Here is a 12,744-nt window from a genome sequence, read left to right as displayed (position 1 = left end):
GCATTGTCACAATGATAACACTATAAATGCTTGAAAAGCAGCCTCATACACACATATCTCCATGCACACTTTCATACAGATTCTCTTTAGAGATACTTCTGTAAAAATTCTAAAAAGGCACATTACACTGCAGCGGTGTTGAAAGAGCTCAGGAGTTAATAATCTCCTTTTAAATCCGCTCTGGTTGAGTTTAAGGCCTTTAAATGAAATTGCTCTTTCGAGTGACGGGCAAGTCAAATCCAAAATAATCAAGAGCTCATTCAAAACCCAAAACATGACTGAATGAATAAATCTGAGAAACCCCCGACTCATCCACCAAAGACGTTTTTACACATGAACTCCAAAGAATGTCTGGACATTTGAGTTTCTCTGGAGTTTGGAGATTCTCTGCTCAGATGTGTTCAAAACAACAAATAAATATCGGGAACGTTCAGGTGAGGGGTGGCGCAGCGTGCAGAGGCGGGACGTGACCTATAAATTCCACTGTGGAGATCATGTGTACAGAACATCAACACTGGCATCCACCCTCATAACTAAAAAACCTCTCCTGACATCTTTGTCCCTGTCTTCTACGTGTGTGACACTGCTTTTTCATTCTGAAATATGTGTTATCTCAGGGTGACTCCTCCCATGGGCTCATTCGGACATTATCCAGAGGTTTTACCAGGGGACCGGCAGGAGAAACTCCAGCGAATGTCCGCGACCTCTGACTGGGACATTTGCATTCTCACATGAAGCCCCGCCGGAGAATGTCAGAAGATTATCCAGAGCTCGGTGCATGTCTGAAAGCAGCTTTACATATTAATTTTAAGAGGATCCTAAGAAACTCCTCCAGTGACATTCCTGAGGCGAACCTCTACATTTCACGCATGTTCCTTACCATTCTGCTTCCAGGTGAGTCGGTGAAGTCGGAGCCTTTGAATGCAGCGGCTGTGGCGTTGGTGACAGTGTTGGACGGCATCACTGAGAGTCTTATGGGCTTATGGGAGATAGTAGATGATGATGATGGTGATGATGGTGGTGGTGGTGGACTAGGTGGGGTGTGGATGAGGAGATGAAAAGAAAACTCAAATGAAGAAAAATAAAGAAAACGAGAGATGATCCCTCTTCTCTCTCTCCGCTCTCCTGGAAGATGAGAAAGAACAGAAGCAATCAGCAGTCGTAATACACTTTAGTTTTGCAGCCTTGTTTGCAAAGTGCATGTTGTCGTGTGTATTTCCTTTAAAATCAGCGCAGTTACATCTTATTTCCAGTCACTAAGAGGCACTTGCAGAGCCCCAGCCTTCCCTTTGTGAGTGCACATCATATAGGAAGCTCACACGCTGTTACATACAGGGAGATACCATATGGCTTCTCTCGCCTATAGGGCCTAGACCACTTTCTTTTTTTTACTCCAAACGGATGCATGCATGTGCAGTGTGCTACCTCCAAGTGCTGCTAGTGCGCGCACGACAGCCTGAATGGTGCTGTAGATTAAACTGAGGATGATGAAAATGATTAATATTTCATTTCCCCCTCAGGAGTCAGTGTTGAAGTTACTCCGGGCGCGCACGTTGGCAATGTTGCACTCGTGGAAATGTGCGTAAAAAACCCAAAGCGTAGCCCTATTCACATACAGGATGTTTCCTAGAGAGGGTTACGCACACGCACACAAGACTGATGACATTTATTTATCATGAGGCTCTAATTGGCTGCAGGAATGAAACCTCGCTCCAGAGATGATGATGGTAACTGCAGGGAAACAGTCCAGGACGCGTAATCTTGAGGAATAATCATTTATTATAAAGGCCAGACAGGATTTTTAAAGTCACCGCATCTCCGTGAACACACAACCACAATCACGTTACTTGCATTTTTTTAATTCAATGCTGTTGAAATGGCAAAGTTTCCGGCGTCTTCTGCAGCCGGACAAGTCTGCAACACGACCCCGGGGGGACTGTGGCTCTTCTTACAGGCCACGGCCACTGAAGGATAAATCCCCGTTCATTTTTTTGTTTGAACGAGGCCGGTGTCTGGAGGAGCCGCGATGCCGGTGCTGTGGCAGTAAAATCGGTCAAGCTCAAGTGCGCGTCGCGGAATCGGCACATCTGCAGAAACACAAACCCCCGCTCGCAAATCGCTATTTCCCCCATTTCCATCGAGCGCCTTCCGCTCTCGGTGCTTTCACGTTTTTTTTTTTGGTCACCCTTCCTGCTCGGTTACCGGATACACGGAGTTCAACGCGTGGATCGCTCGTGTGTTTCGTTACCCGGTTTCTCGCGAGTCCCAGGCCTGACCCTTTTTTGTCTCGCTTGCTCCCGGAGCCTCCTTCCTCTTCTCTCCCCGTCCTCCACCTCCCGGCCCGGACAGCTCCTCCAGATGCGCCGCCGCTCTCACTGCAGGGGCCTGCAGGCGCTGTCCGCCGGCCGCCACCGGGTCCTAGAGCCGGCCGGCTTTTCCACACGCATCACAGCGTGGTAGAGGGGCGGGGGAGAGAGAGAGGGGGGGGATTTTAAAGGAATCCCGCCCCCCCCTAAAAAACAAAATACACTCACACCTTGATATGATGTCATCCCAGCCGTCTAGTGGCAATACCAAAACACCCCCTCTCAAAACCTCTGTTCATTTGTTACCTCGTCCAAGGAGGTTATGTTTTCACCCGTGTCTGTTGATTGGTTGGTTTGCTGGCTGATTGGTTGGTTGATTAGTTGGTTAGTTGATTTGTCGATTGGTTGATTGGCTGGCTAGTTGGTTAGTTGATTGGCTGATTGGTTGGTTGGTTGGCTGGTTGATTGGTTGTTTGGTTTTCAGCAGGATCACGTGAAAACTGCTGGGCATTTCCCCAAAGCTTGGTGGAAGGATGGCACATGGGCCAATCAAAGGGGTGGATTGAAGAATTTTTTGATGACTTTCTTGAACTTTTTACCAGGAATTATTCACGGATCTTGATGATAAAAATGCAGGTACATTTAGGTGACTAACATCTATGAGTCTGTGCAATTTGGTGCAGCTTGATTGAATTTAAGGGATTTTGGGGCTTTTACAGTGGTCTGCTCTCTACTGAATTCCATTCTAGTTTGTTTGTTTGTTGGTTTGTTTTTGTTAATTTGTTTGTGGGCTTTATTTAGCAAAAACTACTGAACACCTTTTCATGACCACTTGGCTGGAGGATGGGACATGGAACAAAAAATAGCCCATTCAATTTTGGTACAGATATGGACACCAGGAATATTTATAATCACTTTCTCTAACATTGAAAGTAGTAACAGCCTTGGCAGAGATATGCAGCCTCCATGAACTTTCCAGTTCGTATCTGGGTCGTTTTTTGCCAGCATTTGACAGATGACGGTCGAGATGCAGACAGGAAACATGTGGAGAATGCAAGCGAGCAGACATGTTGAACACAGGTTCAAAGGGCAACACCACAAGTCGGCTGAGATGCCAGACCTCCATTCAAAGGTTTAAATATCAGCACCCAGTTTTTACACTCCCATGCTTCATTTCTGTAATGGACAATTTAATGGCCCAAATGTCCCCTAATGACTGCTCTGCTGGGCTTAAGTGCACCTCTGTGAAAAGGGGGTGGTGACCTTTTCTAATTTACACTGGCTCCTTCGAGTCTGTGTACAGCAGCGACCCTCATACAATTAGTTTGTTTATGTTGATTTAATAGCTCAGGTGCCGCTGGTAAAGGCCGAGCAGGGAGAGCTCTTCACGGTTTTGGACCTTTTTTGAGGGAAATTACTTTGACCCCATTGACCACCTCCGTCATGTGCACATGGGAAAGGAGTGTTTTTGAATATTGCTTTGTGGTACTGGAAGAAAAACCTGGCTTCGTTAGAGGCGTGGTAACACAACTAACCAGGACACTCAAGTTTTTATGTTGATAAAGTGTCAATGAATTTCGTTTCAGCGCAGTAAAAAATAAATGAAAAGCGGAAAGTACATCGATAATATCTTCTCCAAGCAGTGTCTTTCTTTGAAAAAGCCATAAAAAATACCACAAACAATTACACAACAAACTGGCTGACGTCCTTTAGACGATGACAAAATGAACACAGGAACACGCGGAGACTTCCCATTTTTAATTTGCCTCATTTATGGGCCCCCTGGTGGTTGTGGGGCCCCAAGCAGCCGTGCGATTCATTGAAGCCTCAAGCAAGTTATGCAGCCGATTGAAGTGAAACATGTGCCCTCTATAGTGATCATTCAGATTAGTCTACAGGCCACATTTCCCTCCTGACACTGATATACTCTGAATCCACACGTATTCATACAGTGAGTCAGTTTATATAAATCTGGTTATGTATAGTACACACTCACTTGATGTATTTTTGTGTAGGTGTAGATGCACGAGTACATACAGTGTGGTAATGTGGTCGCTGCTGACATTTGCTCACTAAGCACATTCCATTTTACAAACCTCAACTACTGCACCACACAGGCGTCTTATCCCAGTGCATGTGTAACGGTTACATACATTTGATTTGCCTTCGCCATTACTCGTGCTCTGCCATTTGTCTATTCTTCCTGTTGCGTGTACTTGAAATTGTATTCACGGCCAAATACAATTGGATACAATCTGATCCAAAGGAAAGCAGTTTTAAACTTACACAACACGACACAATTTTAGAGAGAACCTTTTTCTCCATTTTCCGTGATTTCTCAGAGATGAATTCATAGTTGTTGATGAGAAACAATACAGGCATATTTAGGGAACTGATATTGAAAAGATAACAATCTGGATCCAGTGAATTTAAATGTGGTTTCATAGGTGGACTGTTGGGCCTTGGAGGAAGTGTTCATTTCCTTTTGTGCCATGAAAAAGTTTGACAAATGAGATTAATGCTACAAGGATATCAGGATATATGTTTGTTTTTTTTTGTAGAAAGCAAAACCACATGGAATCTTTATGTGCAAAATAAATGGTGACGCTCATCAAGCAAACATATCCAACATGCAGCCTTCCGTGTGTAAAACCTCTGGAAGTTTCCTCCAGCTTTATCTTGCACAACTGAAACTAATAAGAAACACGCACCAGAAGAAACCTGCAGTTTATGTTCTTGAGAAAGTTATCTCATCCGAGGTCAACTTGGCTTCCTCTGTTACTGTAGTTCCCAATTTCTTTTGTTTTTCTAAAACTTCTTGAACTTGGGAACCGATAAACTGTTCTTTCCTGCACGCGAGTTGTAGCTGCTCTCACAAAATAAAACAGACATTCACGCGGCTGTTCAAAAACCATATCAAAGTGATGAACACAAACAGCCTTTGTGGTGTATTTTGCATACAGACTGATACCGCGATGAAATGTGAAAAACCTGTTTGAAGTATGTGCACACATGAAATCCTTTTACACATTTCTTTTTGTCAAACGTCTCCAAAAAAGCAGCAGTATAGTCACAGTCCTGGGCGCCCGTTTACGTATTTGACCTTCAATCTACATGTATATCAAATAGGATGTGGGAATATGTAGCAAAGTCCTTGTACAGCCTCATAGATTCTATCCTCTGGGCAGGATCCTTCATCTGGCTTCACATCTTCATTTCATTTCCTGGAGTGCAGCTAGAAAAAGATATCAAATGTCATATCACTTTCATTCCATGAACCCTGCAGCAGCATCTATCCCGTGCATGCCCACTAGGCGGAGACACAGCGAGGTAAACGTTAAATGCAGGAAGGGCTCACGGAACAGCTCCCTGTGGGGGCAGGTTGAGGAGGTTTAGGGAAAGAGAGGAAATGTGTGTGAGCAGCAGGCGTGCGTGGTTCACTGATCTGGAAGCAGAAGCGTCTCCTCTTTCTCACAGAGTCAGGTGCAGCGGGAGGTTCATCTGAGGACAGCAGCCGCAAGCAGGAGCAAGACGAGGCCTCGTGACCTCCGGACAGAGTGATACCTCCTGTCTCTGCACACAACCACAGAGCAGGAGGCTGATGGGTCAACATGTCTTCAAGTTTTTCTGAACAGGAGAAAAAGAAATGTATTTGTTGTTGGTTGAATCAGGAGAAACAGCTTTAATTAACCACTTAAAACACTCAATCATGAAGGTGAACACACTTTTTGAAAATTATGCAGCTGTTTTTTTTTTTATTAAATAAAGTACAAGTTTCTCTCAACTCTACGCAAAAAAACTCAACAATCACGACATGACTCGTCCAAGACATATTTTAAATCCTTTTAATATATCTCACATTTGATTTATTTACAAAAAAAACAGTGGCTTTGTGACATAAAACTATGTTTTGTAAACTCAACATGAGAAACAAAGAAGTACCGGAAGCATACACACATACATAGATAAATAACATCAGGGGAGCGCTGTGGCCGAGGTGGACCTCTTTGCACATTGTCTCTCTGCAAACAATAAAAGGATCACAATGTATGTGCCTCTGTATGACCGGCTGTGTTTTACGTCTATTACCCCGAGTTTGGTCTGACAGGGTTTTACCGTATTGCCTCTGCGTTGGTTAGAATGACATCAGTCTATCAGTAGATCTGGAATGTGTTTCCTATCTGTGTTGACTATTGAATGTGAGTTTCTCCAGCAGATTCCAGCAGTGGGAACCCTTGGATGTGAACGTCTCCAGGCATTCTGTGAATAAACTATGCGCAACAACAACGTACTAATGCAGATATACTCGGATATATACCTGACACACAATGTCCGCAAACAGTTTGGCACAAATGTAAAGGCTGAGCATTTAACTTCCCCGCAGAACAACAATAAAGAAATGAATAAAAGCCCCAGTCACAGACTAAAAACGCCGACATGAAGGCTGATAGATCGTCTTATTTGCTGAATGGTTACTTCTTTTTTTTTTTACAGCACTTTACAGAACAGCTACAGGCACAAACTGAAAGAAACGAAAGTAAGCAGAGTTTTGCACTTAAATGTGTGGCCAGAAGGAGGAGGAAGACAGGGACTCCTGAAACTTTAATCTGTGCATTTGAATGATTTCTGGACCTTTTTCAGCTGAATGAAATAAAATAAGTGTTTGACAGCAGAATCTGTGGTGTTTCAGTTTTCCCCATTATTGATCACTGGGCAACTATGCATGTGTGAGTGTGCACGTGCATCTGCGTTAAGACAAACTCATTACAATGACTATACTCCACTAATACTGCAAAACCAGAATAAGAGCAGTGATGGCAACACAGAGCAGAACAGAGAGAACTGAATGAAACTATCACATTTAGAACGACGATAACAGAGGAGCCTCTTTTTGTTCTTTTTACTTGACACAGTGTAACAGGCTGGTGAAACCTTATACGTAGCTTATAGAGCAGGCGTGTACTGTACAGATCCCTAGACAAAAAGAAATTATACTTCTCGATACTCGTTTTTTAGTTTGAGATGAACGGCTACATTGAAAGACGGAAGACATTGAACCAGAAGACAAAAAAAAAAACCTGACTCAAAAGAATCCTCCCCTCTGTGACAGGCAGCTCGCTTTGCTTCTCAGTGACAGACAACAAATTCACACACAGACAAATTATACCCGACAGCATGCTTCATCAAATAGCACTTCAGAAAAACTTCCCCCCCCCTTTCTCATAATCCACATTCTTGACCCGGCGTTTAATCACTTGCTGTTGTTTTCCTCCGAACGCTTAAAGAGTTTCATTCCAAAACGAGACAAATCGACTGGTGGAATAAAAGTAAAAGCATCGCTTCAGACAGTAAAACAGCATTTTAGAATGAAACCTTTCCTTTCTAAGTCATTATCTGCCTTTCACTTCTCATCATTAAAGGACGTCACCGACACACTTCACCTGGAGGAGCTCTGCGGTCCCTGAGCACCGACCGTCATTGCACTTAAACATTTTCAATATTCCTTTATTAACTAAATAAAGCTATCAAAGCATTTCCTACTTGCTCACGACTACCGTACATCCTCACACACCGTGTTAAGTGTTTATTCTGTAACTCACAACTAAAAACGCGACGCCTCACTCATGACTATTCTACATCCTGAGGCGCTTCCCTACACTTGGAACAATAAATACTGAGGCTACCAGCTATAGTCAGAGTATGTTTGAGAGGAGGCACCGTGCTGCGTCGAGCGTTAACAATGCCCTTCAGGTGATTCGGTTAAGTTTTCATGAGGAGGAAACATGAGTGCAGCCCCTCGGTTTTCTCTTAACCGCACAGCCCTCTTATTTGCAAAGGTGGCTCGCTGAGAGCACAGTAGCAGCAGTAGTACAGTGTTCGATTCAGTGAGTGTGTTCACATGCACGTACGCAGTATTCTGGAGACAGGCTCGTACTGTATTTGCTGCAGCAGCCCGACAAACCAAACAATACCGTCAGTGTCCTTGATCGTTCTGCTGACGGCTGAAAATACCAGTTATTATTATCCCTTATTTTCTGGAATCATTCTCTGAACGATTGAAGGAATAGTTCAACATTTGGGGAAATGTTTGCAGAGAGTTAGACGAGAAGATCGATGGGACTCTCACGTCTGTATAAGGTCAATGTGAGACAACTGCGTCCTGGCTCCAGCTGAACAGACAGACAGGAGCTTTCCCCCCAAAACGTTGAACTGTTCCTGTAAGTGAGACTCGACAGCATCACACCTCAGCTCCAGAACGACGCATGGTGCAGTAAACACACTCAACATGAACTCTGAGGCAGGACACTTCTGACACTGTCATCATAAACCCACGAAGAGCTGGCATAGCAATGTGCAGTACTGAAATCCAGACATGAGTGCAACTTCATGCAAAAAGAATAAATTAAAGACAAAAGAAATAAATAAAGAGCTACTCGCACTAATCATACAAAAGCAATGAGGGGGAACCATGTCGTGAAAGAGGGTCATCTAGCTCCATGTCGGGGGGGCGTTCCCCCAGGTCATGTGACTTACAGTATTTTTTTTTTTTTTACACAGAATGACCTGCTGCAGTGGAACAGTGGGGGGGTGGGGTGGAGAAATCACAGCAAGCCATTCCTTATAGCAGTCATGAGGGAGATCGTTGGGTAATTACAGCAGTTTCTTTGTTTACAGGACGACACACACACTCGCTAATTAGACACATCTTGCTACCTGCAAGGTGTGAAGAGACAATTCGGTATTTTTTTTGTTCACATAGTGAAATCCTGTTAGATTACAGCATGCATTACTCTACGTGCTACTGCCAGGGTTTGTTGTTGTTGTTGTTGTCGTTGTTGTTGATACCAATTCTTCAAACTTGATGACTCTTATGTCCTCACAGGATGGGATGGCGCTCACTTTCCCCTCAGTGCCTCTGTAATCTCACTGTGCCTGGACACACACACAGAAAAACACACACAAGCAAATTTAGTATTGCTGCAGACTGCACAGCCGGGATAAATGAGTTAAAAATATGTCTATATGACTCTGTGGCATTGTGGCTCATGTCTTTACACTTTCTTTGCTTTTGGATTCAGGGGTTGCAGCAGCAGCCCGATTATAAATAAGTGCGAAACAAGTATATTATTGTCTGATAAGGTGCCTGCAAATATTTAACTCTATGGACCCGATAATAAAAACAAATAAGCAGTAAATATGAATTGTAGTAACTGTTTCTCTTGTTATAGAGAATTCATGTACTTCAGGCATCTTGTTTCTAGGCCACGTTTGCCATAATTTTATTCTATCACATTATCTCAAGGTCATGAGTTAATTATCCTGTTATCTCGTAAAATCCGTAATTTTTTTGTAAGAATCCTCAATTATCTCGTTATCTTGAGTCAATAAAGCTGCAGTAGGTTAAATTTGCTGAACATATTAATTAATTATAGTCCCCTAGTTTTTGCTCGTCATTCTGCTTCAGCTGGAAAAAAAGGGAGAGGAAATGTATCGTGTTTGTGTTTTGTTCGATCTAAATGGTCGACACGAATATTTCTCTGTTCAGTTTTTGAGTGGTTTGCGGTATTTAGTTACTATGCAAAACTGGCTTTGACAGGTTCAATTATGAAACGACTGTGTTCACATGTAGCTGGACTCACCTCTGTCCCCACCGTTCCTCATGTTGGCGTCCTCTTCCTCCGCCACGTCGTCCACTTAAAAAAATAAAACCACAGAGTTCAGTGATAATGTTTTTCTTCGCTTTGTTAAAAACTCAAAAATACAGAGGGAAACATATCAGACGCAGGTGTAAGAATGACAACAATTTCAGAGAAGGATACATTCTTCAATAAAGACTCAAACCCCAGGAAACAAAGGAGGATAGAATCCAGATGGTAAAACAGGCTTTTGTCATAAAACTTGTGCTGTGGACTGACCTGAGTGCAGCTCTTTCACCAGAGATGACATGGTGTTTGTGATTGAATCAGCAGCCACTAATAAATCATTCCGAAGGTTTCTAGGTACACCTGGGGAACAGACACATGCCAGAACCAGATTAGAAACACATGCGGTCCCTAGTTCTGCAGTGAAACCATGTGAAAGTGTTGGAAGGCAAACAGGCAGAGGCGGCTGAAGTGTATATTGTAAACTTATGTTCACGGAGCACTATTCCAAAATGCTACTGAGGTCTTCTTCCCACACTGACATTAATTACTCAGGACCTTATACATTTTGCATGAGTTTGCAATGAATGCTTTGTTTCAGGTGTTGGTTTCCACTCACCCTGAGCGAAGGCCTCGAGCACGTCCCCTCCCACCCCTGCCAGGCAGTCCTGGGGTGTGTGGGTTGGGGTGGACCCAGCCGAGGTGGAGCGTATGGGCATGGGCATGGAGCAGCCTGCGCCGTGACTGGGGGAAGAATGAGGAGAGCTTCCGGACTGGGACTGCAAGATAAGATAAGAAGAAGAAAAAAAAAAATGCCGATGAAAGTTACAGCATCATCAGCAAAGAGCACAGCATCCACAGTGCAGCATTAAAATACATTTGAAGACAGAACTGCTGCACATTTTGAAACATACTTCAGGAATGTGACCAAATTTATCTTATTTTATCATCAAATGAATCCGTCAACTCAAAATACAGGTTTGTAGGACAGAGTATTAAAGGGGAAATATATCTTGAGATTTCGGAAATAAAGTCGTTATTTTATGAGAAAAAGGTTGTACATTTACGGGAATAAAAGTCATTATAAGGCTATGTTTCATTTTGGAGGTGGGATATCAGAAGATCAGCCTGTCGTCTGCATTAAAATGAGGAACATAGAGCAGGTTGTTAAGTGACATAAGCTTCACAAATAATGAAATACTTCCACTTTTAGGTTAATCAGCACCAGAAAATTATCAAGTATCATGACTCATGAGCAAGAAACTGTGTATTCTGAGGAATGGGTTCTCCTCACTGCTTATTTAAAAATGTTCTTGTCGTATTATGACTTTATTCATATGATATTACAAAGTTCTTCTTATAATTAATGACATTAATCTCAAAATCTCATAAGTTTGTCTTCAATATGACCCTAATACTCCATTGTAGGTTTGTCCCACCGCTAAGAATTTTGAAAGTGTGTTTCTCAGCACATCCTGGAGAAAAGTGCTTTTTATATATTTTCAGACCTGCTGGATTATGTTCCGAGTGAAAAGTTGTGGTGAATTTGGGAAACAAAACTTCTATTATCTAATTAATCTCTTCATGGACAAAGCCAGTTCTGGACCAGCTGCGTTCCAATGAAGGACGCCGTGGTGCGGTCACAGATTTCAGCTTTAGGAAGCGTTGACATCTTTATTTTTAAAGGTGACTTCAATAAAACAAACACAGACACAGATGTGACCGAAAGATTTGAATCCTTTCGGGGCCGAACAAACAAAAAACACGGTATAAAAGGCAAGCAAATCTTCAACTAATCCTGCACTGGCTGGCTGCACTCAGTGTCTCTGTAGTGCACCTTTACTGCACCGAGGGGGTAATGAGGAGCATGTGTGGGCGAGCGGCTGGGGCCTGCGCTGAGTTGGGAGCTATATCTCACGGAGAAACGATGACTGCGTGTCTCTGGGACTAGTGCAGGCCCAGGTCGATGGCTCGGAGCCAGGCAGCAGATGGCTGGCCAGACTGCAGTCACATTAAGAGGGAGGTTGTTAGTGCCGATGAAAGGAACAGGTCTCTGACATTGGGGCTAAAGAAAAACACGGTTCTCTCAAACTTGTTTGGACGGCGGACGTGAGCAACGCGTTTTGAAAGATTGAGTCTCCGTCTGGGTAAGAGGACTAGATCAGTGCAACCCGGTTAGAGAGTGGAATCCTATCATCTTCTCAAACTTCCTTCAACCACATCTGTGTGAAGGGAGGCGTACAGAGGCGTTAAACTAAATGCTGCGACTCCAGCCAGGTATTAAGCCTGTCAGACTGAATTAAGGGCAACTTACAGCCTGCTTCTGCTCCTCATCCTATCAGCCAGCAAAGGTAAGCAGAGAGAGAGAGGGAGAGGGAGAGAGCAAGAAGAGTGAGAGCAACAGAATTAACGCAGTGAAAGGAAGGATTTCTGCATGCACCCTACGGCACATTAACAAAACGCAAGATTGCTGCAAAGTGTCGGTCGTGGAGAATTTAAAGCGTCAGCATCTAATTGCATTAAACATACCAGCAAGCCTTTTTTGATAGAATATGTTATCAATGACAGAACCTGTAAAATGCCAAAGAGTAACAGGAGGTCTACATCTTATCTCTACTGGTTCAGGGGCCTTTTCGTCCCACTTGAGTGCTGAACCCCTGCACACAGGCCATGTTCTCACCTTGAGCAGCCTCATGAGCCCCTCCAGCTGCACCATCAGCTCCCGTCTGCTCTCCTGCAGCGCCGACATGCGCCTCTCCAGCTCGTCCTTCCTGTGTCTGCAACAGGAGGACAGG

The 12,744-nt window shown here is 43.6% G+C and overlaps 2 protein-coding genes across 9 annotated transcripts in view; both read right to left on the bottom strand.

Annotated features, from left to right (window-relative positions):
• The window catches only part of dnmt3ab (DNA (cytosine-5-)-methyltransferase 3 alpha b), a 37,941-nt gene extending 35,499 nt beyond the window's left edge, over positions 1 to 2,442 (bottom strand). For 2 of the 4 annotated variants that reach the window (XM_035167714.2, XM_035167716.2), the window contains exons 1-2: positions 2,249 to 2,441; positions 881 to 1,125 (exon numbers count right to left, since the gene is read on the bottom strand). In XM_035167714.2, coding sequence (XP_035023605.2) covers positions 881 to 961 — 81 coding nt within the window. In that variant the 5' untranslated portion in view covers positions 962 to 1,125; positions 2,249 to 2,441. Of the gene's footprint in view, positions 1 to 880; positions 1,126 to 2,248 lie in introns of all 4 variants that reach the window. The other 2 variants (XM_035167713.2, XM_035167717.2) reach the window with 2 other exon arrangements.
• A 3,818-nt stretch (positions 2,443 to 6,260) lies between these two features.
• Positions 6,261 to 12,744, bottom strand: part of dtnbb (dystrobrevin, beta b) — a 31,217-nt gene continuing 24,733 nt past the window's right edge. For 3 of the 5 annotated variants that reach the window (XM_035168645.2, XM_035168646.2, XM_035168649.2), the window contains 6 exons: positions 12,630 to 12,726; positions 12,264 to 12,284; positions 10,569 to 10,728; positions 10,223 to 10,312; positions 9,947 to 10,000; positions 6,261 to 9,239 (listed from right to left, as the gene is read on the bottom strand). In XM_035168645.2, coding sequence (XP_035024536.1) covers positions 9,214 to 9,239; positions 9,947 to 10,000; positions 10,223 to 10,312; positions 10,569 to 10,728; positions 12,264 to 12,284; positions 12,630 to 12,726 — 448 coding nt within the window. In that variant the 3' untranslated portion in view covers positions 6,261 to 9,213. The remainder of the gene's footprint in view (positions 9,240 to 9,946; positions 10,001 to 10,222; positions 10,313 to 10,568; positions 10,729 to 12,263; positions 12,285 to 12,629; positions 12,727 to 12,744) is intronic. The other 2 variants (XM_035168647.2, XM_035168650.2) reach the window with 1 other exon arrangement.

This window comes from Hippoglossus stenolepis, chromosome 10, assembly GCF_022539355.2.
Source record: "Hippoglossus stenolepis isolate QCI-W04-F060 chromosome 10, HSTE1.2, whole genome shotgun sequence".
Classification (NCBI taxonomy): Eukaryota; Metazoa; Chordata; class Actinopteri; order Pleuronectiformes; family Pleuronectidae; genus Hippoglossus; species Hippoglossus stenolepis.
The sequence above is the reverse complement of the archived record's forward strand: the minus strand, read 5'-3'. Positions and strand labels throughout refer to the sequence as shown.